Raw genomic sequence first — 25558 nt, forward strand, 5'->3', positions numbered from 1 at the left:
AATACGAGGCACCTTAAAAACCCATGGGAATAATAAGTTGATTCCTTTTGACCATCAAGCCTTTTTGTGCCTAAAACTCACGTGGGCGTGCATTGAAAAAGGTATTTCTATACTTTCTTTGGATTAAAAAAGATAAAGATAGTCTGGAAAAACTGTATGGTCACAGGCAATTATTTTTTTTATCAAGTGACACTGTTTACGTGCAGAAGAGCTTAACGGGATGGTAGAAGACTCCCAAAATTTGGGGTGTATGTGCTGACTCAATTCATTCAGGATTTGTAGATCCCTTTTGTTGCTGCCAGAGAATCAATGTTTAAAATCATCATCCGATTCATTAGCAGGGTATGTCAGAATGTTTTCTACGGGTTTATTTTCTTGTTCCCAAATTGAAATGCTCAAACCATAATTGAGAAGAGCAGAGAGTTAAGCAGGGATCACAAGAGACGGAGTCTCTAATTAGACAGATGACCCAACCTGGGTATTCTGCATTTGGTGTTGGCCATCCATGTGGCAAAACAAAAAATATCCTTTTGCAAGGTCTGAAACTACCTTGTACCCGCTAGATAAGACCAGTAAATGAATTAATAAATACAAGACATGACAGCAGGACACCCCTACCTGTGGTTTGGGTGTGCTCTGCAGGCAGCTGCTCCCCAGTTCCTGCGTGCCCCCTGTTCATCTCCGTCCTCCACATCCAGGAAGATCCTTTGTGAATTAGGGAAGTATTTAGGGGTATTGTATCTTGAAAGTCAAGCGGGATTTCTCCTCTGTCCCAGAGTCACGGTGGTGTGTCAGGCCTGACCTGAAACCAGTGCGGTTTTTAAGAGCCTTTCCTTTAACTTTACTGGCTTCTTGTTCAATCTGCTCTGCTCTTCCAGGTACTGCTTCTTGTTTCATGTCCTGAAAAATAGAGTAATGTTCTCTATTTTCAGTTAAAAATAGAGGTAAATTCTTCTTTAAAAAGTGTATGCCTGCAAACAAGGCTTACTTTTTTTTTTCCTTCACCATCGAAAGAAACTCGTGCTCTGACTGTAGCCAGCACCAGAGGGTCCCCACCAAGAAGCTTAGAACCATCCTTAAAGCAGACAAAAAGGAAATGCAAAACTATTGTTGTTGCTATTCCTTACTTTTAAAAAAGCCTTTTCCTCGTTTTTATAGCTATACAGGTAGGTGTCGATCTCCTTCCGCTTGCCTCAGCAGCGGGGAGTTGCACCAGTGTGAGCTGAAGGAGAACCAACCTCATTTTTACTCCCCCGCTCACGGAGTATTTCTTAGCAATTTATGCTGCCATCGGTCCGTCCCAGACATTTGCTTTCTCCTTGAGATCGAGTATCAGCCCCGCTCACATTTGTCTGGAGTACTGGCTGTGCAAGCTGGCTTGACACGTTAATTTAATTTGCGCTTCTCAATTCATACTCTATCATTTACGATCAAATATCGGGAAAGGTTACAATTAATCAGAGCATGGGAACAAAAGCTGGCAAAGCTAATGATGTATTACTGCGTTCTGTTTGCTCCGGAGGGGAATAATTGAGGTCTTTGTGCTACAGAAAACTGTTATTAGTAAGTAAAAATTATCAAAGGGAAGCGACCTGCACCCGTCTCCCATTTTGCAATCTGTGTTTCTGATGGTTTTCTTAAAAGTTCTTAAAAAATGAAGCATTTTTTTTTTTAATGTTGCTGGCTGTAACCATTTCAAGCCCTGGCTGCTGCCCTCCGTTCTGGGCTTGCAGATGATAGTTGGTGAGCAGGAAGGCAATTTTCAGATGCTGATGGCGTGCCTGTCCCCGGGGGAAGAGAGCTCTGCTGCTGCTTGCTCAGCAGAGGAACCACAGGGAATCCCTGCAGAAAAAAAATACAAACTTCACGCAGCGTACGCTTCCTAATTGAAAATGAACTAATTGCTGGTTGTTTAAATAGCAAACGTGTTGCTGGGCTGAGGCAGACGAGCATCGCGCCCCTCCTGAGGGAGTATTTAGAGCCTGGCCATGTGCTCGAGCAGCAGAAAGGTGCATGTAAGAAATACTTGCAGACTTCTCGGGGTCATCGGCAGGCGCTGCTGCTGGGCACAGATTGTTTCCTTGACTTGGACACAGCATCTGGAATGAAAAAAATCAATACTGGAATGAAAAAAAAAAAAAATACAGCTTGCATAGCTATGGTATGTAATCATAAAAAGCTCGACTTTTAATTAAAAATACTCATCTCCCTGTGTTATTCTAGTTATAACTTTGTATATTTTTATGTATGGCAAAATTTCACAGACCTTTGCTCAGTGTTGGTCTTTGGGGTCATCTGGGATGGCAAGTGCTGTTGTCAGTGCTTTGCAGATGCGCTTGGGACTCCAGTAGTTTTCAGGCTTACAAGACCAAGTATGTCTTTGCAATTTTCCTAGTTTTCAATCTAAGAGAATAGCTGCTGGGAAGGGAAGAAAAAAGTGGCTCTGACTATTTTATTGGAAACAGGGTCTGGCACTCCGTAAGTCAGGCAGAGCTGAGCAGACTTGGTGGGTTGACTGGATTACTCTTATTCAGGATATGATAAAAGATACAGAATACGATTCATTTTAGGATTGAAGACATCCTTTTTTCCTTTTATTCCAACTACCTTGGGTTTTACATGCTGTAAGTGCAAAAATTTGTTCTTTGAGGCCGGTTACATAAATCTGGACTTTCAGCTTTTCAGTTCCTCAGTCCCCCTGAGTGTCCCCTGAGTGTACAGGGAAGGGACAACCCACCAAAACCCCAGGATGGGGCCAAGTGTATCAGATTGAACAAACAGAGCAACCTGTCACCTCTGAACCTGAGCTCACGGGTAGGCTTTAACTTTCTGTGGGAAGGCTGTTGCTGGAAATCCTGCCCTGAGGAGAGACACCCTCATGGGAGGACCTGAATGGGCTCCTCTGGCACCCAAAATAATACTGCCACTCTCTTACTCCAGCATAGGATTGTAGAAGACTTCTTACTGGAAAAATACCTTCAGTTGTGACTGGGAGGCAGCACAATGATGGTGCAGCAGCTGACAGGGTGGATTTTGCTTTGCTGGTCCATGTCTCACACCTTGCATGGGCTGTATCTTGGACGCAGGGAGTTTTCTCTGCATGTGGAGCCCTGATTTGTGGTTGGAGGTCACAACGTGAAATTTGGACCGGGCCAGGAGTCCACGGCACTGTGATGCTCAGTGAATTATTTCTGTGCATAGAAAGGAGTGAAAGGAACAGGAGCCAAGTCTGGCGTAGATCTGACAAGCAGAGTGTGCTGATTAGCATGTAATTCGATTTGTTGGGCACTACAGTAAACAGCATTAAGGGCAAGATGCAGCCATTGCTCCTGGTGGCACCCTTTCGGCGTTACCTCAGTTTCTGCAGCAGCTGGATGGAGCTGTGTTACAACTGCTCGGCACACACCAGCAGAGCTGGCAGTGCTCCTTTCCTGGATAGAAACCTGAATAATGCCATTAAAAAGGGTTGGGTAGCTGTGTCTACAAGAGCTCACACCTCTCTCCTGCCATCTCTACTCCTTCCCCATTCCCCAGAGGTGCAGCTGGGACCAGCACTGCTGTGGATTACTCAGCCATCGTCAGCAAGGAGAGGTGATATGATAGTCTGATTTTTACTGTTTTCTGTTTTCTTCCAGTAAATGTCATGTCCGTATTTTTTTTTTTTATCACGGTTTTGGTAAAGAAAGGCCCTTATCTCTATTCTTGTGCCCCAGCTGGACTGTTAGTTGGAGGAGCCCCTTAGCATCACAACCCTGAGACTTCTCTCCAGGCTCCCCCAGTTAAGAACAGTCTTGCTTTTGGTCTCATGCTGTCACATCTACTAAATTCTTTGTTTGCTGTAACTGTACCTCCTTCAGACCTCCCATTTACAATCGCAAAACTAATGTGCATCATTTCAGTGTAAGGGTAAGTAAAGTCCTTTTATAGAAATACCCCACTGAAGCCATGTAATGATTATTTCTGTTTTTTTCTTCCCTCCTGAAGCTATCTTAAACCCACTGCCAGTAGTAGCTGTTAGGACAGGCTCCTCCAGCCCTCTCATGTTGAGTATCACCTTGTGCCACGTATGTGGTGTTGAAATCAGCCAGGCTATTCATTGGCAAAGCACACACAAGTAGAGGACAGACATCCTGCTTGTGCTCATCCCCACAAAAATAGCAACAAATTAGAAGTACACCTCCTAATTTCCTTTCATTCTGTGGGGACGAGCACAGGAGGAGCTGGACTGAGAGATCTGGCATGATCGGGAGTACGTTGGAGGCTGTCAAGAGGAATTAAGTTAAGGGTGAGTGCCCTGGCATGATGGGGAGGGTTGCATGAGGATGCCACCTGGGCAGCCCCACATTGCTGCCCCACAGTCACTCACCTCCGTTTGCTTCCGCTAAATTGCCCCATTGTCTGTGGGATGTTTTCCTAACTAATCCCATTAGGAAATTAGGGTTTCTTAGTGACTGTGAGAGGCTTCCTGTTTTGCATGGCGGAGAATGGATAGGTGCCTTGTTTTTTAATAAAACGCATTTTGTGCTCTTGATAGAAATTTCATAACGTTCATATTGTATAGGTGCTGTCTGGCATCCTGGGGAACTGGAGAGATCCATCATTTCTCTTCAAAGCACTTGGGTACCTCTCATTCCTGAAATAATTTGATAACCTTGGAGAGCTTTCTCATTTATTCACTTGTCCAGGATGTTTTCTACTTCCACACCTGATTAAATGAGTAAATGCTTTATTTTTTTGTGATGAACCAATAAAGCTATGGCAAAGAGATTCAATCATCTCTCCTTTTTGAGGGCTTAACAAGGTCTAAGCACATTGTTAAGGACTGAACCAGGGCTCATATGAGGCAGGAGCAGGAGGTTTCACTGGCTTGGCATCCCCAAACCCACATCCTCAGGCAGTAGCAAGTAGCATCATTCCCATTCTTTGGGAGAGACTACTTGCAGAGCTGGGCCAGGTGGCCATGGCAGGAGTCCTACCCCACTGCCACGTGGCTGAGACCTCCATCAGCCAGGTTTCCCGATCACCTTTCATGGGCATGGCCCCACGGGACATGTTCTCCAGCCACCAACATGCATAGCATTTGTGCATTTGCCCGCATGGCTGAACCCGTCCCTTGCTGTGTGAGGTACCAGTATTACTCCTTTTCTCTCCTGCTTTAACTTCGTGGTCGATTTAAGCTGATCTAAGCATGATCTGCAGTCAGAAGAGGAGAGCAAGTCCCGCTGCCCAGGCCTCAGACACCATCCCCGTGCAAAAAAAAAAAAAGTGGCCTTGCCATCAGGTTTGAGGCTTAAATATTCTGAGAAAGTAAAGGTCTCGCTGGGGCAAATTTCACATTTGCTTCTAGCTGCAATGATATTAAAACAAGAGAGTGCAATCTATCAAAGAGCAATTTAAAAACGAAAGAGTAATACCTTGTTGAATGAATCTGCTGTGTATTTTTTAAAAGGCAGTATACAGTATGCCAGCTGATGTGCTTTTGTTTATCTGATGTTGTGTGGGGCTCTAGAGGACTTCAAGCATCCAACAGCTGCATTAGGGTTCAAGTCTAGCAGGAAACTGCAAGTACGGACATTGATCAGATGAAGAAGTACGTGTCTAGAGCTGGTGGTTTAAAATGTGACTGTAATAAGCCTCATAGATTCCCATCCCAGAGGGTGAATGAAATCAATCCCGTGCCATTGATCTGCAGCCGGCTGCCATTTGTGGAGCCCCGTGGAAGAGCAGTGAATACCAGCTACTACCTGAACTGCCAGCTGCTTCTGTTTCAGTCTTGGAAACAAGTAATTTTGGACCAGAAACCAACCATGACTGCTTTGAGTTAGGCTAGAAACACCTCCGCAAGTGCCACAAGGTACCCAACTGACATTAAAAAAAAAAAAGATGACAATGTTGGAAGTGGAAAAAGGACTAGCTAGCAAGGCAGTCGTAAGAGGTTTCAGGAGAAGGTGAGGAAGATAGCAGAGATAACAGAGGTGGAGAGAGATTCTCAAAAGGGCAGAAGATTTGGAGTGAGTTCAGAGAAGGGGAGCAAAGCCAGAGGGAGGTGTGGAAGACGAGACCTGTGAAGAAAAGCCAACGGGAGCAGGTCTGCTTCGTCTCAAGAAAATACACACAAGGGAGACATAATCACCTGCAGACACAAGGGGGGACTTATAAAGCAGCTGGCAATCAATTTTCAAATAATGGACCTGATCTTTAAATAACTAGTAAAAGTGAATGAGGGTGGATTAAATACCTGATTTATTATCCTATCTTTTTTTTTGTAGGAGCAGTGCAGCTGTATTTTCTTCCCACTGTGTCATAAAGTCAGGGTAGCACCTGTACAACCTGTGACACAAGAGTTAGAGGACTACTTTGAAACAGCATAAGGAAGGCAGAGGACTTTTCCAGGACAGTATTTCATTGAAAAGCAACAGGACTTATGTCTGTTTCTACAGGACCAGGAGTTTCTCCGTGCCTTACACAGCAGGTTTCTGGAGACCCTCAGGAAGTCAATTCTGAACTTGCCTGAATATACTAGGCTCCACTTTGTTGTAAAGTGAGGCTCACCAAACCCAAGGGTTAATCCAGATTGTAAGTGTATTAGCAATTTCCTATGCCCATAAAGCAAGCAAATACCTTCCTCCCTCCCACTTTGCCTCTGAAACCTCTCTGGCCCCAGCTGTCTGCTCCCTGCGTGCCCTGCAAACCCTCCTGCTGCCTTCCCCAGGCTCCTCAGGAGGGGCAAGGTAGACATGAGGAAGGCAAACAAACCCTCTCTTGTCAGGAAATAACAACTAAGGAGTTGACCAAAATACTCACTTTCTGTAGAATAAGTGCTGTAACAATTAGCTTTACTGGGAGCCAGGTCAACCCAGGTCTCTCCAGCGATGCACGAGCTGGGAAGGTCACGTTTCCTCCACCAGCCTCCAGTTCCTTGTTTGCACAGCACTGGAGGGACTCCTCTCTCTTTACACCCCCTGTGCAAAGAGGGTTGTCTTTTCTCCAAGATCTGGCGTATAGATTTAAGATGCAAAGCTGTGTGTCGGTTTACTCTTGTAGCGTGTCAGGCCGCGGCTCGCCACTCGCACCGTGTGCTGTCCTTCAAGCAAAGCCATATCCTGCTGCTGGTGTTGCTCAGGGCCGTGTGCTTTTGTGGGACACAACTTGCAACATGAGCAGATAGCAGAGAGAGTAGATAGTAGGACCTGGGGCTTTCTCTCCTGGGAGTAGAGGCATTTCCTTGTGTCGTAAGGTATTACAAGCATATAAAGATTAGAGACTGGCTTAATTTCTTAAAATCTCAGATCCTGTGAGAGGAGGTCAGATAAGTGCTTTCCTTGCCTAGATCTCAAAGACAGTGTGTGTGGTCTAAAGTTCATATTGATATTTGGCTAATAACATCTACTCCAATTGTCTGTGCAGTAGAGTGAATGGCTGCAGGTTGCAACAAAGCATAAAGATGTGGGTTTTTTGTTTTCTTTTCCTTCCTCTTTCACTTCTCCAGATTTTTCCACCATGTTCGGAAAGAAGAAGAAAAGGCTTGAAATTTCTGGGCCCTCTAACTTCGAGCATAGGGTTCACACTGGCTTCGACCACCAGGAGCAGAAGTTCACGGGACTACCTCAGCAGTGGCACAGCTTGCTGGCGGACACGGCAAACAGGCCAAAGCCTATGGTGGATCCCTCATGCATCACTCCCATCCAGCTCGCGCCTATGAAGGTATTGTGCAAAGTCTCCTTTCTGTTTTCTAACCTACCTTTAATTGCCTGTAACCTTAGCAAAAGTAATCCCCCTCTGCCCACCAAAGTTGATGTTGTGCTTGGTCTCGGCCCAAGAATCCCTTCTTCACCCAAAAGGTGCCCACTGCAAGGTGGGGGCCACCGTTGGGCACCTGTTTTCCCAACTTCTCTAAACCGCTACAACTTGGGGAAAGGTTATGTGTTGCTGGAAATATAAAGGAGATTGGAAGGAGATGGTGTGTCAGGCTTGGCCACCAAGTGCCAACAAACGGAAAATATTTATCTGCATTGCAAAGAGCGACTGTCCCAGAAGGCAGGCATGGCTGGGGAGTGTGCAAGTACAGAGAGAGCTGCAAATCCAAATATTTAACAGTAGGACTGCAAGGAAAAATTGTTATATGTATAAAACTTGTACTAATGTCCCAGAAGACCATGTCATGGGTTTTACAGGGGCCATGCCTTTCCACTCCCGGGCTGCAGAAGAAAAAGCCACAAGTCCCAGTGGAGGACCAAAATGATGCTCCTCTGCAGCATGAAGCTCCTTGATAATTAATTTCAGAATGGTGCTTTAGGCAAAGGCAGTTTGGAGCAAGGGAGAGAGGGAAAAGTACACCCAAGGAAAAAAATTAAATTGCTTGTTCAGCCAGGCAAGGAACTCAGGGAGAGATCTCATTGCCACCCACTGCTACCTGGAGGGGGTAACGCATGTGATGGAGCTGAGCTCCTCACCCAGTGGCAAAATGACGGGAAGCAGCCCCGTGTGGCTTGGGAGGTTCAGGCTGGACAGCTGGGGAAAAAATTTGTCTTGGAGGGTAGAACAGCACTGGACAAGGCACCAGCGCAGCTCTGCGATCCCAGTCCTTAGAGTCTCAGGATTCCAGTAGACAAATTTGCCCTGATTTAGCAGTGTTTCTGGGATTGTGCATCCTAATGTCGCAGTAAATTACACCTGTGCGCTGGTGGTAGCCTATACCCCACCAGCGATATACATCTCACCATCATCCAGCTGCAAAATAAATTTAGAATTTAATTTTAATGTGATTTTTTTCTGCAGCTAGGGAAAATCAGATAATCTGGAGAGCACAGACCCCGTATTTATATTTGCTAAGTGCTCTTTGCTAAATTTACATTTACTGCCTTCTCCTAAAGGGCTCTCATCACTTGCTGGTCAGGACTGCTCTACAGGACAGGGAGGGTAAGACCAAAGTCTTGATTTTTTGCTGTAATAAGATATCTTGCTGTATAATACAGGTCCAGAATAATGAGGAAAAAAAGTAGGCAAACCTTTTCCTGCTGGAGGAGGAGAGTAACTTTGTTCCACAGCCCTTCTTAACACCAAAATATCCCTGGGTGTTTTGATGTGAATACATAAACATGCTTTAAAATGAAAAAAAAACAAAAAACAGTTTACAATCTTGCAGCAGTACCATCTTTTTTTCTGCAGTTCTAGAGCAGTAAATCCGTAAGCTTAGAAAGTTTTAAAATAGATTAGCTTTCTCAGCAGCATACAGACACCACAACTCCGGGTCTTGGCCTCTGAATGGACATATGCATGGCGTGGTTCACGTGCAGAGTCCCAGTGAAGCAAAACACACTGCGAGGTGTGAAGGATCAAGCCCCAAAGGAGGAATATTTATTAAGAATTAACGTGCTTTGTTTTGATACAGCTTAACTTACGGAGAGAAACTGAGTTGTGGCCACTTTAAAACTAAGAATATTTAATGTTGCTGAAGCAGTTCAGCGTAATAATTTAGTTTAGATGAATTTTTTATGTGTGCACGTGCACCAGCACCTTTAGTTCTGTTGAAGGGTGATTTAGGCACTGAGAATGTCATAACTTCAGGAAGAACTGAGGGTTTAAAATAGTCTTGCAGTTCATGAAGATAGGAACCAAAGGCTCCCAGATCTCAATATTGTTTACAACTTTTCCACCCAGCAGTTGGTAGTTTATTTACCACACTTGTGAACGCCCTGAGGTGTAGCAGAAGATTCAGAATTGTGTCCTGTGTCACGGTATTAAATCAGACTGAGATATTTGGCCAGAATTAGTTCATGCCATGGTTTCAGGTCATACAGCAGCCCTGTAACACTCAACTGTTCTGCATTCCTGAATTTATTTTCTGTTTAATTACTTCAGTATTGACTACCCATGTGGTGTGAGGCAGAAGTGTTCCTGCTAATGGGTGCTCCTTGGTGGCTGAAGAGTAGCACAGATCATAGAGGTAGACTTAGAGAGCACGATTTCTTGGTTTTGAGAAGAAATGGTGTTTGTTTGCTTTGGGGTTCACCCAAAACTGAAGCAGAGGAAGAGAAGGAATTTTCTTGGCTTGTGTAGCTTTTGCAGCTTTCCCCGTTCGTGGTATTTGCTTGTTTTGCAAGCTGCAAAGCAAATTATCCCTTTGGGTAAAACCAATAAATGATAAATATTCTCGCTGCTACATCTATATTCAAAGGCAGCAGCGGTGATGATGAAGAGGCAGTGCCCTGGGCTCCCAAATATCCTGGGAAAGTCATCGCCCTGCCTCTGCGTTGGCTGGGATGAAAGGCTCATAGTGCTTTTGCACACAGGTGGCGGCGGCTTGTCGTGGTAATATCAGCGTTTGAGTCCCAACCTAAGCTGACTATACAAATTTATTCATTTCAAGTACGAGGAGAGACAATAATGGGATTCCCCTTCTCGATGTGGGTGACCCAGATACCAGCAGAGTATTGTGCATTTCAGATGCTAACACGAGTCAGGAAAACGCAGCAGAAAATTTCATGAAAAATAGAAAACGACAATCATTAAAGGTTTGGGGTGTGGAGAGAGTGGGTTTTGAAAAGAGACTGATTTTTTCCCTGAAAACATTTCTATGTGAAAAATGTGAACTGTCTGTGTCGTCCTGTACTTAAAATAGGCTTCATAAAGTCTGAGATCCTGATGCCAGGCCTCTTGGTCCTTTTGTTTCAGTGCTTTGTAGTTGTCTTGCATGTACCTGGAGCTCATGGTTTGCATGTTTCCCCTCAGCACACAATATACTTGGCCTGTCCTCACCATTTTGCTACAGAGGAGCTTCAATTTTTTGCCACCCTTTGATTTTTTGAAAGCTTCAGAATCAACAACTAAGCAAATGCATCGTGCTTAGGTTGCAAAACTCAATGACTTCTTCATGGTTTCTCCACTCTGCTCAAAACATTAGGAAAAAACCACCAGAACCCTTATTTTGGGGATTTTTGCCAAAAGAGCTTAGCATTGGCTTTGTAAAGATGCTCTGTTAAGATGCTGCTGTCAGTGGGAGCAGGACAGCCCTGAAGACTTGTTAAAATCCTTTCTCATATTTCCCAGTGAAATGAACAGCTGAGCTTCCTCCCTTCTCTCAATTGCCAGAGGAAAAAATGCCATTTGTTTCTGAAAAAAAAACCCCATGCTAGGGTTATTATTTGGTTGTCTGTGCCACTACATGCGTGAAGCCTCCATCGCTTTGCTTTTGTTGATTCTTTGGGTATCCACACCATCAGCAAGGTCAAGGTACCCAACTTGAGGATGACATGGTGGTGGGCTTGTCCTTGAGTATGGTGGGACATGACTGTGAGTATTTGGGTGACAAAAAAATAGAAGCATCAAGAGAACTGAATCCTTTCTAGGACCTCCTTATGTCCTTCTCCTCTCCTCCTTATCTCCTCCTCCTCTCCACACGTCCAACCATGCTCATGTGATGGAATTTCACAGGTTTCCTGAATTTCCTCCCCCACTTTCTTCCCTCAGGAACACAGAACAGAAGGGGATGGGGGCTTTTGCTGCCCCGTGGTGTTGGACACACACTGAGATAAGCGTTAGCACAGCTTGGCGGTGCAGAGGGGTCAGTCTTCAGGCAGCAAAGGCAGAGCGAGATCCTCAGCTTGACATCGATGCTGTATTGTCAGCAAAATGGAAGGAGTCTCTTCTGTGCCGTGTGGGTCGAGCTGCCTTAAAAGTAGATGAAACGTCGTCCTTTCCGTCACTTCACCAAAATGCCCTTGAATGCCCCGTGGCTGAGCTGAGATGCACATTAATTTGAGATGCACGTTAATTGTGCCATTAGCCTGCGGCAGCTCATTTACCTGATGTCCTGCAATGTGTGGGTGTTGCAGAGCAGAGAATCTCTGTAGGGGACAGACCACAGGGTCACTGGCTTTTCTCCCTCTCTTTCATCCTCATGTCTCAGCGGTCTAAGCTGTATGTTTTGTCTTATTAGTTTTAGTTTTTCTCACTTCTGCCTTTCAAACATTGACCCCAATCCTGGTGAGTTAACTGTAATCTTTAAAACCTTCCTAAGCTTCTACTGCTGTATTTCAGCCTCTCTATTACACGGGGGGGGGAAATAATCAGAAAATGAGTTACTGGTGGTGGCCCTTTTAATAGCTCTGACATGAAAATCAAAGCTTCTGTTTACAGTGCGTGTTGACAGGAGGAAAAGCAGATATTTCTCTTCCCCATCCTATTTGGCCTCTTAAAATATTTCCAGCAATGAAATTCAAGCCTTGTTTAGGTTGTCATTTTTTTGTCCTACGTTCACGTGCTTTCCTTGCTTAGGTGGAGGATGCTGAGCATTTGTGCAGAACCGTGTGCAGCGGTGCTGTGTGGCCAAAGACCTCAAAGAGGGGAGATGAGCAAGGGTCCTTGTCTGGGCTTGAGCAGTCAGAAATGTCCAGTTCTCATTAGGTAACCCCCAGCCCTCTCCTTCTGCATGGAATTGCATGAAGGAAATGCCTGACCATGAAAAGGGGCGTTTAGAAATAAAGAGCCGCTCAAAGGCTTTTCCTGCTGCTTGGGGGCAGATGGACAGAGCAATGGTTGTCCTGACCTCTCTTCCTCCCCCTCCCAAATTTTTACCTCTGTTTAGCTTTTTTTTGCTTATTTTTCGCTTGGTACCTCTGTACATGAGACAGTCTGAAGTTCTTACCTGAAGAAGGTTTGCTCCCATCCCACCAGGATGCTGTGGACCCACAGGGACAGGACTTGGAAGGCTGCTGACATCTGGTGGGCCTTTCTTGTAACAACGTCATGAAAATTCATGCTTAATAACTCACATTTCCTAATTGCACTCTTTCCAATCGCACGTTGGACCTGACACATGGTCTGTCAGGAGGAGAGAAAGTGGAGGGGGTGTCTCCAAAAAGGGCAAGAGCCAACACCTTCCAGCATAGGAAATTCTGGGTAAAAGGAAAATGTTTTACCAGCAAGCATGGTTGAGCAGTGGGACAGCAGCCCAGAGGGACTGTGGGACCACAGCCTTTGGAGAGGGCAAAATTTGATGGCCGATGCCCTTAGCAGCCTGACTGGACTTTGACATTAGCCTCTGAATGGGAGGTCGGACTGGATGACCTGCGGAGGTCCCTTCCAGGATCAGTTCTTCTGTGATTATCCTCCTCTGCAGGTAATTATGGCCAGATTTGCAGTTGTCCTGTCATACAGCCCCTTGTTCAGTTTATTTTGATCACTAAACAGGAACAGACTTGAGGCTACATGGTGCCAGAAGAAACTACAGCAACATATTTAAGTAGAAACTTTCTGTTTCAAAAGGATGATGGTTCTGTCTTGAGGGTTGTTTGATTTCTCAAGTTTTTAAGTGACAGTACTACTTCAATTAATCTCTGTACCTCCCTGTACAGATGTAATACAAATATGCCACCTAGTGTCCATGGATGTGTCTTACTGCGGCATTCACTTGGTGTGAGAAGAGCCACGTTGCCAATTCTGTGTAATATTGCAGGAAATCTTTCCCTGTACAAATAAAAATCAGCCACTGTATGAATAAATGCAAGAAGTATACAGCTCAGAAGTTTTTTATCATTTATATCACTAGATATAAATCACTGTGTTAATCTGTTCTCATACATACTACATTGCAGAGAGGAAACTTTTAGTCTTATTTCTGATTGTCTGATTTCAAAAATAACAGGTTTTTACATAAGTCCTTTAGAAGAATATTGCTGCTGCCTGTGAGGTTGACTTCAATAAAAGGCCTGAATGAAAGAATGGGAATACATTTCTCAGATGAGTAGTTCCTTTTATGGAAAATGCAGTTCCACTCTAAGAGTTTCAACTGGAAGAGGATACATTTTGGAGATCAGAAATTTTTTTTTTCAGGTTTTTCTGTGAAAGTATTTAAATATTGTGGTTTCCAAGATCAAAGCAGCCTTGCATGTGACGTGCGCCAGGATGCAGCCCGGAGCAGAGCTGTTACAGCGATTTTTCTGGCACTCGCCATGGTAGGAGCTGCCCATCCCTCTCCGCTGATGTACCCTGGGCAGGGAGGTCAGGTGAGGTGAAAAACCACCCGAGGACAAAAGTTAGGGGAGAGGGTGGCTATTGCTCCTGTAACACTAGTTCCTCCTTTCCTTGCACCTCCCTTGAGTCTTCTCCATACCCCTATGCACATACATTCAGTGAAATTAATACATCTTCATCTCTGTCAAAAGTACATTAACTGGTGTATGGATTTTTTTACTGCAGTGTCACACTGGCAACCTAGAGTCATCATAAAATGAAGGAAGCACCTCTTCCCATGGTGCTTTTAACTGATGCATTCTCATTTCTTCTTTATAGTTTTGAGTTTCTGGCTTTCCAAACAGCAAAGTTCCCGATTGTGTTCTTAGCAGTAGCTCTTTCATTTTCATGCCATTGCATTTCACGCTATTGATGCACTTTGTCCAGCTTAACTTGAAATTGTTTTTCTAGTGCCTCCTTTGGAGAAGAAAAAGCAGCATCATTATCATTTTGGATTGACTCAAAACACAAAGTGTTCCTCAGTGTTTCAGTTCACCTAATGAACAAGAAAATTAATTATTCACATAATTTTTCTGACCAATGTATTTGTCCCTCATAAGAAACCCTTCAGGTTCAGCCAGGTATATTTGGAGGGTCTGTCTGCAGCTGAATTGTAGACACCAGTGTCAGGGTTCACAAGCAGGACCTGGCCGTCCTAGAGAAACACTGAGATTGTCAGTAAAAAAATCTCTTCCACCACACAGAATAAATACTGTAAGTGACAAAACACTTTTTTTTTTAACTATTATTTCTGTTGTTTAAACATGCTCCAGTGACCCAGAAGTAATGCCTGCAGAAATGTGGTTTACAGAGGTGGTCCCTCAGCAGATAGCGCTGGGTAGGGAATGATTCATTGGACCACGTAGACGAGTTCAGCACTGCAGTAAGGCTTTAAGTGCATCGTTTTATCCCTCTGTCTTGGAGGGTTGATCCTTGGTTGCCTGCTGGTCATGTCCCTCATTTAAAAAGTCCCTGAGATCCATGAAGGAGCTTGTGCTACCAATACCCTGCTCCTCCAGACACTTGGAGGACCTCACATCTTCACCTGAGTGGTCCCCCTGACCTCATTGAGCTTTTCCCTGGAGTAGTGTTGGAGTTTCCTGTCTACAGGGTGGAGATCTAGGGATGTTGCTCAGAAGTCCTTCGTCATTGAGTAAGCTTTGTTCAGGCAACAGTTGGCCTTGATTTGAATGGGTTTGCTCACATGAAAAAGAATTGACTTTAGCTGAGCCTGCAGCAATGATAGGCAATAATATAGATTAGAGACTTCTGTGGGTAAAAGTAGTTTTCTCCAATATAATTAGTAAAAGAATGTTTTTAAATGCTGTTTATGTCAGCATTGTGGTTTTAAGCAATACTAGTGTTGGAGGAACCGTGTAAGGACAAGCTTTAGTTCCATTAACGAGAGCTTACACGGGTGAGCAGAACTTTGCAATACACTAAGTAAAGATGGAAAGTAAATTTAGAGTTCACAGCCTACAGTTGCTGAGGCAGACTCGCCTGCTTTAGAGCCCAAGGAACACATTAACCTGTAGGTCTACACATAAAAGGGGTGAACTCTCGGTGTCAGTGTTTCAGAAATTAAATCTGGTCTCCTCTGGGAACACCAAGACTGGGAATACTCTCCAGGTAGCACTGTATAACCTGAAAGAAGCCAGGAATTAGATCCTGAGCAAGGACACTCGTAACCAGGTTCTTTTTTTAATGTGGAAGTTAGTCCCTGAAGACAAATCCGCAGGAAACTGTTCCAGTAACTCCTCTCGCTTGCCTGCCTGCCCTGATAAATGAGCCACGCTCCCAGCTTGCTGCTGGAGGTGAAGGGCTCTAGCTCCATCATTGCTAACATGGCTGTTGTTTCTTTCCTGTTCGCTTAAGCCAAGCTTTTTGCCTCCCAAACTTTCCCTGCAGTGACCCGTGAGATCTTTGAGGCCAGAAACAGGATTTTGGGCAAGCAGAGGTGGCGCTTTGGAGCGGCTGCTGCGGCAGTCGGGTCCTTTTGGTTCCCGTACTGTGGCAATGATCCCTCAGAGCAAAGCGTGGGAAATAAACGGTAAATGCAAGCAGTAAAAGCTTTCCCCAGTTAACAAGTGGAAAGGCTGAATGTGTTTTACTGAGCTTCAGTTAAATAATCCAGCAGACTTGCACTTGGCTCAGCTGAGAAAACGGATGGATTAAAACACTTTGGGAGATTTCTTGTTTCCATGGACTGGGCAAACCTGCAATAGTGCTGCTGAAGTCACTTTGATGTAGAGTTGCGTTGATGTTAGAAAGTCTCTGCTCATTTGGTCAGTGGCCAGCAGTGGCAAACACTAGGTGGCAGCAAGAAATCTCTGGAAGTTCATTCCCTGCACGTCAAAAGCGGATCTGGACAGCAGAGGTAATGAGAAATGCGTTTGGGCATCCTGATGGCATTTGTTCGAGGTAGAGGTTTTAGCCCGCTTCGTCACAGGTCTGTGGAGGGGATTTCTGTAAAAAGTCGGTCACGCAGCATTTGCACTCCCTGTCAGCACTAGGACAGTGTTTGCTGCTTCCATTTCCATTTAACCATGCAATGACAATAATCATGCAGTAACTATATGTTCTGCACACCTGCATGATGTATTTGCTCCTAGATCTACTGGTGACCTTGTTTTGGTCCATTGTAGTCCAGAACAGAAACCATACTGGTTGTAGTCCCGTTAAATTGTACTCTATATTATAAGCAAACAGCCAAGTTTAATCCCAGCAGAGTTTGGCTTATAACGAGCAGTAGGATCAGTGGGAAAATAATGTTGCCAAGCAGCTCACTTACCTGTGGAGCTAAAGTTCTAGGTGTAAATATGTTTTTTTCTATCTCCTACTCTGACATGATTAGGTCTGGGCTTTGGTGGCTCTCTAGGAATTTGAAAATGCTTTGCTGCTCGCTCTTTCTTGTCTTTCCCATCAAACAGGATCCAATTACACTAGACAAGTGCTGTGTATCATGGGGAACAACGCTGACTTGCCCACAGAGACTTCTTAAATGCCTTTTCTGTTGTCTGTGTGATGAACTGAATGGGCCAAAAAAAAAAAAGAGCATTTCAGATACAGGTCTTTGGAGAGAAAAGAGTGAACAGAAGAGAAGTATTTAGGATGAGCGTTTTTGCTTTTCAGTTGCCAGGATCAGATCCAACAGGCTTTAATTAGCTATGAGGATCACACGGTTAAAAGAATAGCAAGAAATTGTGAATTTTACTGAATTTTATAGTTTTGTAGTCTGAGCAAAACAGTAATTGCGATGTGCGTCTTAGCCTATGTGTAATAATTCTCGCCGAGAACAAGTGAAGATCCTTACTGCTAGGACTTAGCGCTTCCATATGAAGTAGCACTTTCCGGGAGCATTAGGATAGATAGGCATAGAAAACCAGTTTAAATTTGCTGGCTTTTATGAACCACCCTGGGAGAACTCTCTGGGGCCGGAGGTTGGATCTGACTCCATCCCACACCCCAGACTGGGAGTAGCAGCCCCATTTCTCTCTTACCAGCAGTGGCTGCATGGCCCTTTTCCTTCTTCCTGACTTTCCATGCTGTCTGGGAGGGTTGGAGGAAGGAGTGGGAGCAGCATTTTGTCGGGCAGATTAATTTATTAAGCGTGTCAGGACCAATCTGCCGCCGGGGACATAGTGCACTTGGCGAGGGCGCAGTCCAGCAAATCGAATCAAGTCGAGATTACCCTAGAAATGTTTCAGCGGTCTCTTGTAAATGAGATATTGCGGTGCTGTGCTGGGCATCGCCTCTGCTGCGGAGCATCCTCTGAAATCTTCTGCCTTGGCTTGTTCCTGTCGGAACGTCTTTGATTTGCACTTCTCATTTACAAGAGCGAATAGGTAAAACACCAGCTCAGGAAGCTGCTCATGTCTTTTCTCTCCCCTGCCTTGTAAATTTGACCTAACTGTTCGATTTCTGCACAGATTTTCTGCTTTATGTCCACGATTGCGGGTGAAAATCGCTCAGTGGGAGTTAGTACCCCTTACTGAGGGCATTCCTATTGCTGCATTTCCCATTTAATAGCTGTCCTTGAAAACGAAAGCTAAAATACTTCCTTGGAAGAAAGAATACTGCAATTTACAATGCATATGTAGTATTTTTCTGTTTTAATTTTGCTAATACAAATTCTTAAATTCTCTGAAATAAAAGAATGAGGCTTTAGAAGGTGAAGGAGCCAGTAATACTCAGTTGTCAATCAGATTAAAAAGCACACCTTACATGCCTGTGGCCGGGAGCGTGCAGTTTTAGTGAAGTACCTTGAAACTTCCTCTCTGTTTTTAAGGCCATAGGACTGAGGTATTTTTCGGCATGGCACCGTCTGCAGGGTGATTTCTCCTGCTGTACGTCAATGATCCCTTCCCTGGCAGCCTGACTAGTGCACCACGCACATCATCCCACCCTTCCTTGGTGTTTTAATCCCAAATACGCAGAAGTGTGATTGCAGTTACCCTCTGGACCCTGAGTGGTGCTTTGCTGGGCTCATGGGAGGCAAGCCCCATGGATCTGCGAAACGCCAACTGCACGGCACTTGGGACTGAGGCACTCGTCAGCATCTTCTTCCGCTCGCTGCCGTTGCCTGGTGAGTTATGAAGTGGGAAGGTAACTCACAACCGTACGCCACGGCTTGCAGAGCACAGGGAGCTTCTCAAGCTGGCCTCCGTCCGCTCTGAAACAGAGATGTTGACTTTGTCTTCAAGCCCTATATAAAGCCTCCTTCACTGTGGTAAATCGTAGCAAAAAGTAATACAGTTTAAATTGTTTCTTCTAAATTATCAAGACTGTCAAAATCCTCATTTTAATTAAAAGCAGGGAGATGACCACAACCACAGTGGAGTGACCCAAGAGCCTTTGCCCTCCTAAGCAAGCACCTCGCTGCCAGAGCTGTCAAATGAAGGCAATTACTTCTCTAGCGTAAAATTTTATCACGTTGGAATTTATTTAAGTATTTCAGAAAGCTCAATCAAACTGCAGCCGGAAATCTTTCACTGAGAAAAAAGCACTGGGATCATTAATTGGGTTAATGCTCCATCAACCTTGCATTTGTTAATGGGCATGTTTAGGGCACGAGGGGAACCCCATCTGGGAAATGTCGTCTGAGCTACAAAGACAGTTTATGCTGTGGTGTGACTTTGAATTATAGACTGTCCCTCTCTTCAGGGTTTTAAAATTGACATCATCAGTTGAGAGCAAACTGTATTCTCTATGGCAGCAGTTGGTACCCCCATACCAGGGGTAAACATACGTGGTGGTGAGTGAGACTGAAATGATATCAGCCCTGGGAAGACTCACACCATGTTGTGCCCCACCAGTTCCCAGCATTGATCACCTATAGATGTAAAACACCGACTCTGTGCCATAGAAGCAGCGTCAGTGGGCGCCTCGGCGTTGGCACTGACCCCCGGCTCCTGTGAGATGTAGCGGTCCATTATCAAAGCTGAAGTATTTGGCGATACTGGATCTAAGGACAACTGGCTGATACAGCGTTAAGGTTGGTGATGATTGTCTTGTGGCTGCAGAGAGGGCTTCAGAAAACTCTGCAGCCGTTTGGGCTAGCCCCAAGCCGCTGTAGGGTCCTGGATGTTATCTCACCTCCCTGCACTTTCTCCGCTGATGTGAGTGGTTGCACCAAGTTCAAAGCGATGGGCAGCATAGTCGGTTCACACCTGGTTTAAGATGCATTTTTGCAATGGATTTTGCTTAGAAAGTTGTGATGCCAGAACAGAACAATGTGTCAGGATTGCCACCACCCCTTGCTTCATCTGTTCACTGCACGTGCATCATGGCTGACGATGAAGAGCTATCGTGCAGAAGGCAGCGTGCCCACGTTTCTCCCATAGCACATCAGTAATCCAGGTACAAACCAGTTCCCAAGCCCAGATTTCTGAGATACTGGTTAGAGACACTGGAGCTTCATTGCGTTATATTAACTGCCCTTTGTTCTGTCATTTTTGTTTGGATGCAAACCTGTTCAAGTCACACACAGCCCCTGCCTGTGGCAAACTTTGCTCCTGGAGCTATGACATGTCACAAGTTTCCAGTCTGCTCCTGTCTTGTTGTTACAAGATTTTAAAAACAGAGTTGTGTTTCTTGGAGGGAGGATTTCTGTCGTCAGTCTCAAACATCTCCAACTTTGCTTTGTGTTTTTTAGCTGCCTCTGAAGTCAGCCCAGTTGGAAAGCTCTTGGGTGCTGCTGCTGCTGCAGGGTTTTAACCACAGAAACTGAACCACTGGTCGGTGGACCACAGCTATACCTCAGTAGATCTTACTGAATTTGCTTTACCACTTCCTTAGGGGAGAAAATAAAATTCCACTAGCACGGAGGCACTGGCAGACGACATGGCTTTGAAAGGGGGAGAGTACAATACCTGGTCCTGCTGGTGTTCATCACCAAGGCTGGCCACAGACCTTCCGACTTGGCCGTCTTCTTCTGCCAGAAAATGTTGATTTGACAAAATAGGAAGGTTTGACATTGATGGACAGGTTTTATACAAAATGTGGCCAAAAATCTACAGCCTTTGGTGTGATTTGATAGAGCTTTTTGGCTTAGCAGGTCCACTCTGTGCACTGTCATGCTAGAACAATGCCATCAGCCTTAGGAAAATGCAGCACTGTTAAGAGGGCAGTTAAAATTCCCACAGTTAATGTTTTTGAGGAATTTCATTTTAGGGGACATTTTGCTTTTTCATTCTGTGTCTGAAGTCCTGTGAAATAGAAATTCAGTGGGTTTGGGATTTCTCCATTCCTCTCCCTGTGAAGTGCTTGTGTAACTCATCAGTAATAACTACACTAACTTTCTTACTGAAGCTAAAACTTTTAGGTCACATTTCACTCTCATTTGCTCTATGTCTGAGAGATCTGTGTATACACATTACATCTAAAATTGCATGTACCTGATGTGTTTGAAGCAGACCCAGAATAATTATTTTTGACATTTAATATTCTCTAGTAGTATTTCCAATTACATATATCAACCATGTTTGTATATTTAAAAAAAAAAAAAAAACAAGAAAAAGGAAAAGTTACTAGAATGTAGATGTTTCAGTGGAATTTTAAAACTAAATGTTTTGTTAAAGTTTTGTATTTTAAAATGTCAAAAGAATTACTGGAGAATGTGATTATAATGAAATGTTGCTCTTGTTGTTATGGCAACTTAACTTTTAAAACTACTGTGAAGGGTGACAAATCACACAGTGCTGTTTTGGTTCGCTTTTTAAAATAGTTTTCCATCATTTTACTTTTGAAGAATTTTAAACAGCTGGCACTAGTGGTGGTGGTAAGCATATTACACTTCTCTCAAACCTTTAGCTGTACCTTTATTTTGATCTATCAAGTAGTATGTGTTTTTTAAACTGAGTAAATTTCATTTCTACATCATCAGTGTAGCTCATCATCGTCACCATCATCTACGTGTTGCAGGAATTAACATCCGGCCACGCCACCGTTTTCAGGTTAATTAATGTGATAGTATTGGATATATGCATCTGAAGGCTGTGTGTTACCAAGCTCAGCTCTCACCTGCGCAGTGACTTCTCTGTGTGGCAACAAAAAATTTTGGTGATGCCAAAGTAGACGGGTGTATTTTGGTGTATGCTCAGAAGTAGACGGGTGTATTTCAGGCGTCTCCGTGTAGCTGGTCTGCAGCAGCAGGAACCCAGTGATGGCTCATCTGACCCATTCAGTCCATCTCTGATGGACAAGCCCCACCAAAACACGCTGCGGAGCTCGGCCCAGAGCAGCCACGACATTTCATCAGGTAGTGCTTGCAGAAGCGAGCGGGAGATGCTTTTGTAGAGGTGGATGCACAGGAAGGAGTCTCTGGGACCTGTCCTTCCTCCAAAGGAAAAACTGTGAGAACGATTTATTTTTTTACTCAATTTATTAGAGAGACAGGAGCATGGTCCTGGAGTAACGTAGCCATCGGATAGCCCAGCATTATGCTCCCCCAAGCTCGGCATCTCTAGTCCAGTATTAAGGAAACCGGAATGGTGGAGAGGACTTCATACAGAACAGGTAAATCAGCCTCTCTGAGGGAGGTGTTTCTGAGCTGATGTTGCCCGCAGTGACCTTCTCGCCTTGGAAAGTGCGGGTGTTGTACAGGTATGTCGTAGTTCAGCCCCGATCGGGACCAGACTACGCAGTCTCTCTCTCACTCCCCCCACCCTCCGAGAGAATAGGAGGAGATGATATAAGAAAAACGGCTCGAGGTTTGAGATAATGACAGGGAGAAATCCTTAAAGTTACCGTCACGGGCAAAACAGTCTCGACTTGGGGAAAACTATTCTTTATTACTACAAACAGCAGGATAATGAGACAGAGAACAAGATAACCTCCATCCACCCCTCCCTCTTCCCAAGCTTAACATTATCTCTACTACCTTCCCCTCCCTGAGCGGCACAGGGGGGAAGAGGGAATGGGGGTTGCGGTCAGTTCATCATACGTTGTTTCAGGCCGCTGCTTCATGGTTGGGGGAAGAACTCCTCACATTCCTCCCCTCCTCCATCGTGGGGTCCCACCCCTATGCCACAGTCCTTCGTGGAACTGCTCCGGCGTGGGTCATCTCTTCCACGGAGTTCAGTCCCTCCAGAACAGCTGTCCTAGCGGGCCCTCCACGGGCCACAGCCGCCTTCAGGCATCCACCTCCTCCAGTACGGGGTCCTTCACGGGCTCCAAGTGGATCTCTGCTCCTCCGTGGACCTCCATGGGCTGCAGGGGGACAACCTGCTCCACCATGGTCATCACCACAGGCTGCAGGGGAATCTTGGCCAGGAGCCGCATTACTCCTCCCCCTCCTTCTGAACTGACCGTGGCGTCTGCAGCCATTCCTCACAACAGGCTGGCAGATGTCTCTCAGGATCTTTTTTACATCTTATTCGCTTCTCATCTCCTCTCCACTTCTTGCAGCCGGGCCGGACCGAGTTGGGCCCAGTCGGCTGCCTGGTGAGAGGCCAGAGGGTGAGGCCTGCAAGGCCCATGAGGCCTGTGCCTCCCCCTCTGCACCTCTGCCCCCGCTCAGCTTCTTCACATCTTCTCTTCTCTCTTTTTTTTTTTTCTGTTTTCCCATTCTTAAATACGTTGTCGCAGAGGCGTTCTCACGGGACATTCTGCTACCAATCAGCTCGGCCTTGGCCAGCAGTGGGTCCGCCCTAGGCCTGGCCAAGTCCCCTGAACAAAGGAGAGCGACTTCTAGCAGTTTCCCACAGAAGCTACCACCTTAGGCCCCCCCTCACTAACAAAACCACGACAAGGTATCAGTTGCCTTTTCTGTTATAATGCAAAAAAGAAGCTATACTGTTAGCAGCAGATGTCGGATGATAGTGGGTGGACAGAGTAAAACCTGCTTTTTCATATCCAGGGATGCTGAGTCAGCTCTGCTGACAAGCACATCCCAGACATGGCACATCCTGCAGCCCCCGTGGGCTCATTGCCTGGGGGCTTCTGCCTTCCCAGCTAGCGAAAACCGTGGAGGTGGACCTGACTGCATTTTCCGTTGGGAGTTTTCATTTATGTTTAGTATCTTCTGTGCATGGAAAAGGTCCTGTCTAAGCGCCGTCCCAAACAGGAATTTCTGTATCTGCTAGAAAGGGATTTGAGAAATTAATGAGACAAATCATGGCTCATGTGCTTAGACACTTCATGGCAAGCAACAGGTGACGTGGTCTCATGCTCCTGGTTTTGCCGGGTCACTCTGTGGTGTGAAGTATGTGTTTGGTCCGGGAGGCAGAGACCCATACCTCCTCGCCCAGCTGAGACATCCAGCACTGGTGAAATTTGCAGAACTCCTCCCCCTAAGAGGGAATTGTGGGATATTAGAAATGATTATTTTTTTAATTATTATTTTTATGGAGAGAATGAGAATTAGGAAGAGATTCATAACAGAAATGATATAAATTCTGAGGCTTCCAGGTGTAAACCAAGCTCTAAATTACAGACTTCAGGAAGAAATGTTCTGACACACTTTCCTGGCTGTGGTATATTGCTTGTGACTAGCGCTGAGTAATAGCCATTTTGTAGACAGGCTGTAGATCAAAACTGGAGCAGATCCCGTAGGACACTACTGGAGGATGTAGAGTGATAAATGATGTCTCTTCCCATCCAGCACTGTTTCTCGCCACCTATCTGATGAGTTTCAGTTGCAAAGGGCGTGTTTCCAGGGTAATGCTGTATGACACAAGCTCCTTAAACTTCCCACTGAGTTTCGTGTTTTGTATTTCCATGGGGAAATGAGGTGTTTGGCTGGTGTGAGTCGCTGGTGCCGGCCCATCCGTATGTCTGGCTGTATCTGCTCATTGCCTGCTGAGGTCAGGAGGCAGCTGCCCAAATGCAGCACTTATTTCTAACTTGCACAGTTTGTATCACCTCCAGTTCTGTCTCAGGATGAAGGTGGGTGGTCCCACAGCCAGAAGCTGGGTTTTGGTCTTGGGAGTTCAAAGCAGCAAATACATCCAATTACCTCCCTCACGGTACAAGCATACAGATGTAGCGTAGACATGTTCACAAAGAGGACCCCGCACCGATGGTGGGAGCAGATGACACCCAAAGGGAGAGAGCCCTGGGGTGGCAGCTGGTGAGGAGCAGATCTGCTGGCTGCATGGAGAGGTCACCCAGTGCCACTGTGCCAAGACCTAGGGGACTTCCTAACCCTGGGACTTTTGGGAAGCGCAATGTAGGAATGAGTTCCGCAAGACACTTGCCCACCTAGGTTAGGTGGGAGGAAATGGAGAGGAGAGGGATATGACTTCAGCCCCAACACAGTCTTTAATTTTGTCTCCAAACATTGTTTGTCCGAAAAATAGGCAGGACTCCTGCACTTTCTTTTAAACACAGTCTTTTATGTAATATCCAAGGCAGATGCACAAGCTTGTCTCCTGCAGATGGCAATGCAGCACTGGTGGGGCACTTCTGCCGTGAGCATGGGAAGCACAGCCTGCCATGATGCCATCAGCAGTGGGTGAAAGAGGGGATGGAGGTACAGAAATGTTTTTCAGTCCTTTCTCATGAAGCTTCTCCATTTAGGTGTAGTTAAGCATTCACTGAATCGCAAGGATGGCTCTGAGCTCTCCTGTCACTGGGCTTTCAACTGCCACCGCTCCTTCTCCCTGGCAGCATGTTCACTTATATGCGTAAAGTTAGCTGTTGGAGGCTGTGAGCAGGTGTTTGTCTCTCATCTCCCATCTTCTGCTTTGAGCCTCGTCCTTGTGTCAGCCCTCAGAACGGCAGCTCAGATTTCAAATTTAGCCTCACAAACAAGGGAAAGGAGCCCACCTTATGTTGCCCCCCAGGCTGCTGGGAAAAGGAGGTTTTTGCTGCATGCTTGTGGCTGTCTCCAGGAGTTTTGAGGATCTCCAGGTATTTTGAGCTCCTCCAAGGAATTTGCTTGGTCTGAGATCTCACAACAACTTCTGGTGAGGACAGATCAAATGCAGACCCCTCATTTTTCTTACACCCTTGTCTGCAGCTATGAAACTCTTTTACTTACAGGGAAAGGCAGTTTTCCTTCTGATGCGATGACAGGTATCAGTTTTTGTCCCCAAGGTAGTGC

At 45.4% G+C, this 25558-nt stretch overlaps 1 protein-coding gene across 3 annotated transcripts in view; it reads left to right on the top strand.

The window, feature by feature from the left end:
* Positions 1 to 25558, top strand: part of PAK5 (p21 (RAC1) activated kinase 5) — a 91294-nt gene that overhangs the window by 41347 nt on the left and 24389 nt on the right. For all 3 annotated transcript variants that reach the window (XM_086745335.1, XM_086745334.1, XM_086745336.1), the window contains exon 2: positions 7490 to 7704. In XM_086745335.1, the coding sequence (XP_086601461.1) occupies positions 7501 to 7704 (204 nt within the window). In that variant the 5' untranslated portion in view covers positions 7490 to 7500. The remainder of the gene's footprint in view (positions 1 to 7489; positions 7705 to 25558) is intronic.

Source organism: Chlamydotis macqueenii, chromosome 3 (genome assembly GCF_036417535.1).
Source record: "Chlamydotis macqueenii isolate bChlMac1 chromosome 3, bChlMac1.mat, whole genome shotgun sequence".
Taxonomy (NCBI): Eukaryota; Metazoa; Chordata; class Aves; order Otidiformes; family Otididae; genus Chlamydotis; species Chlamydotis macqueenii.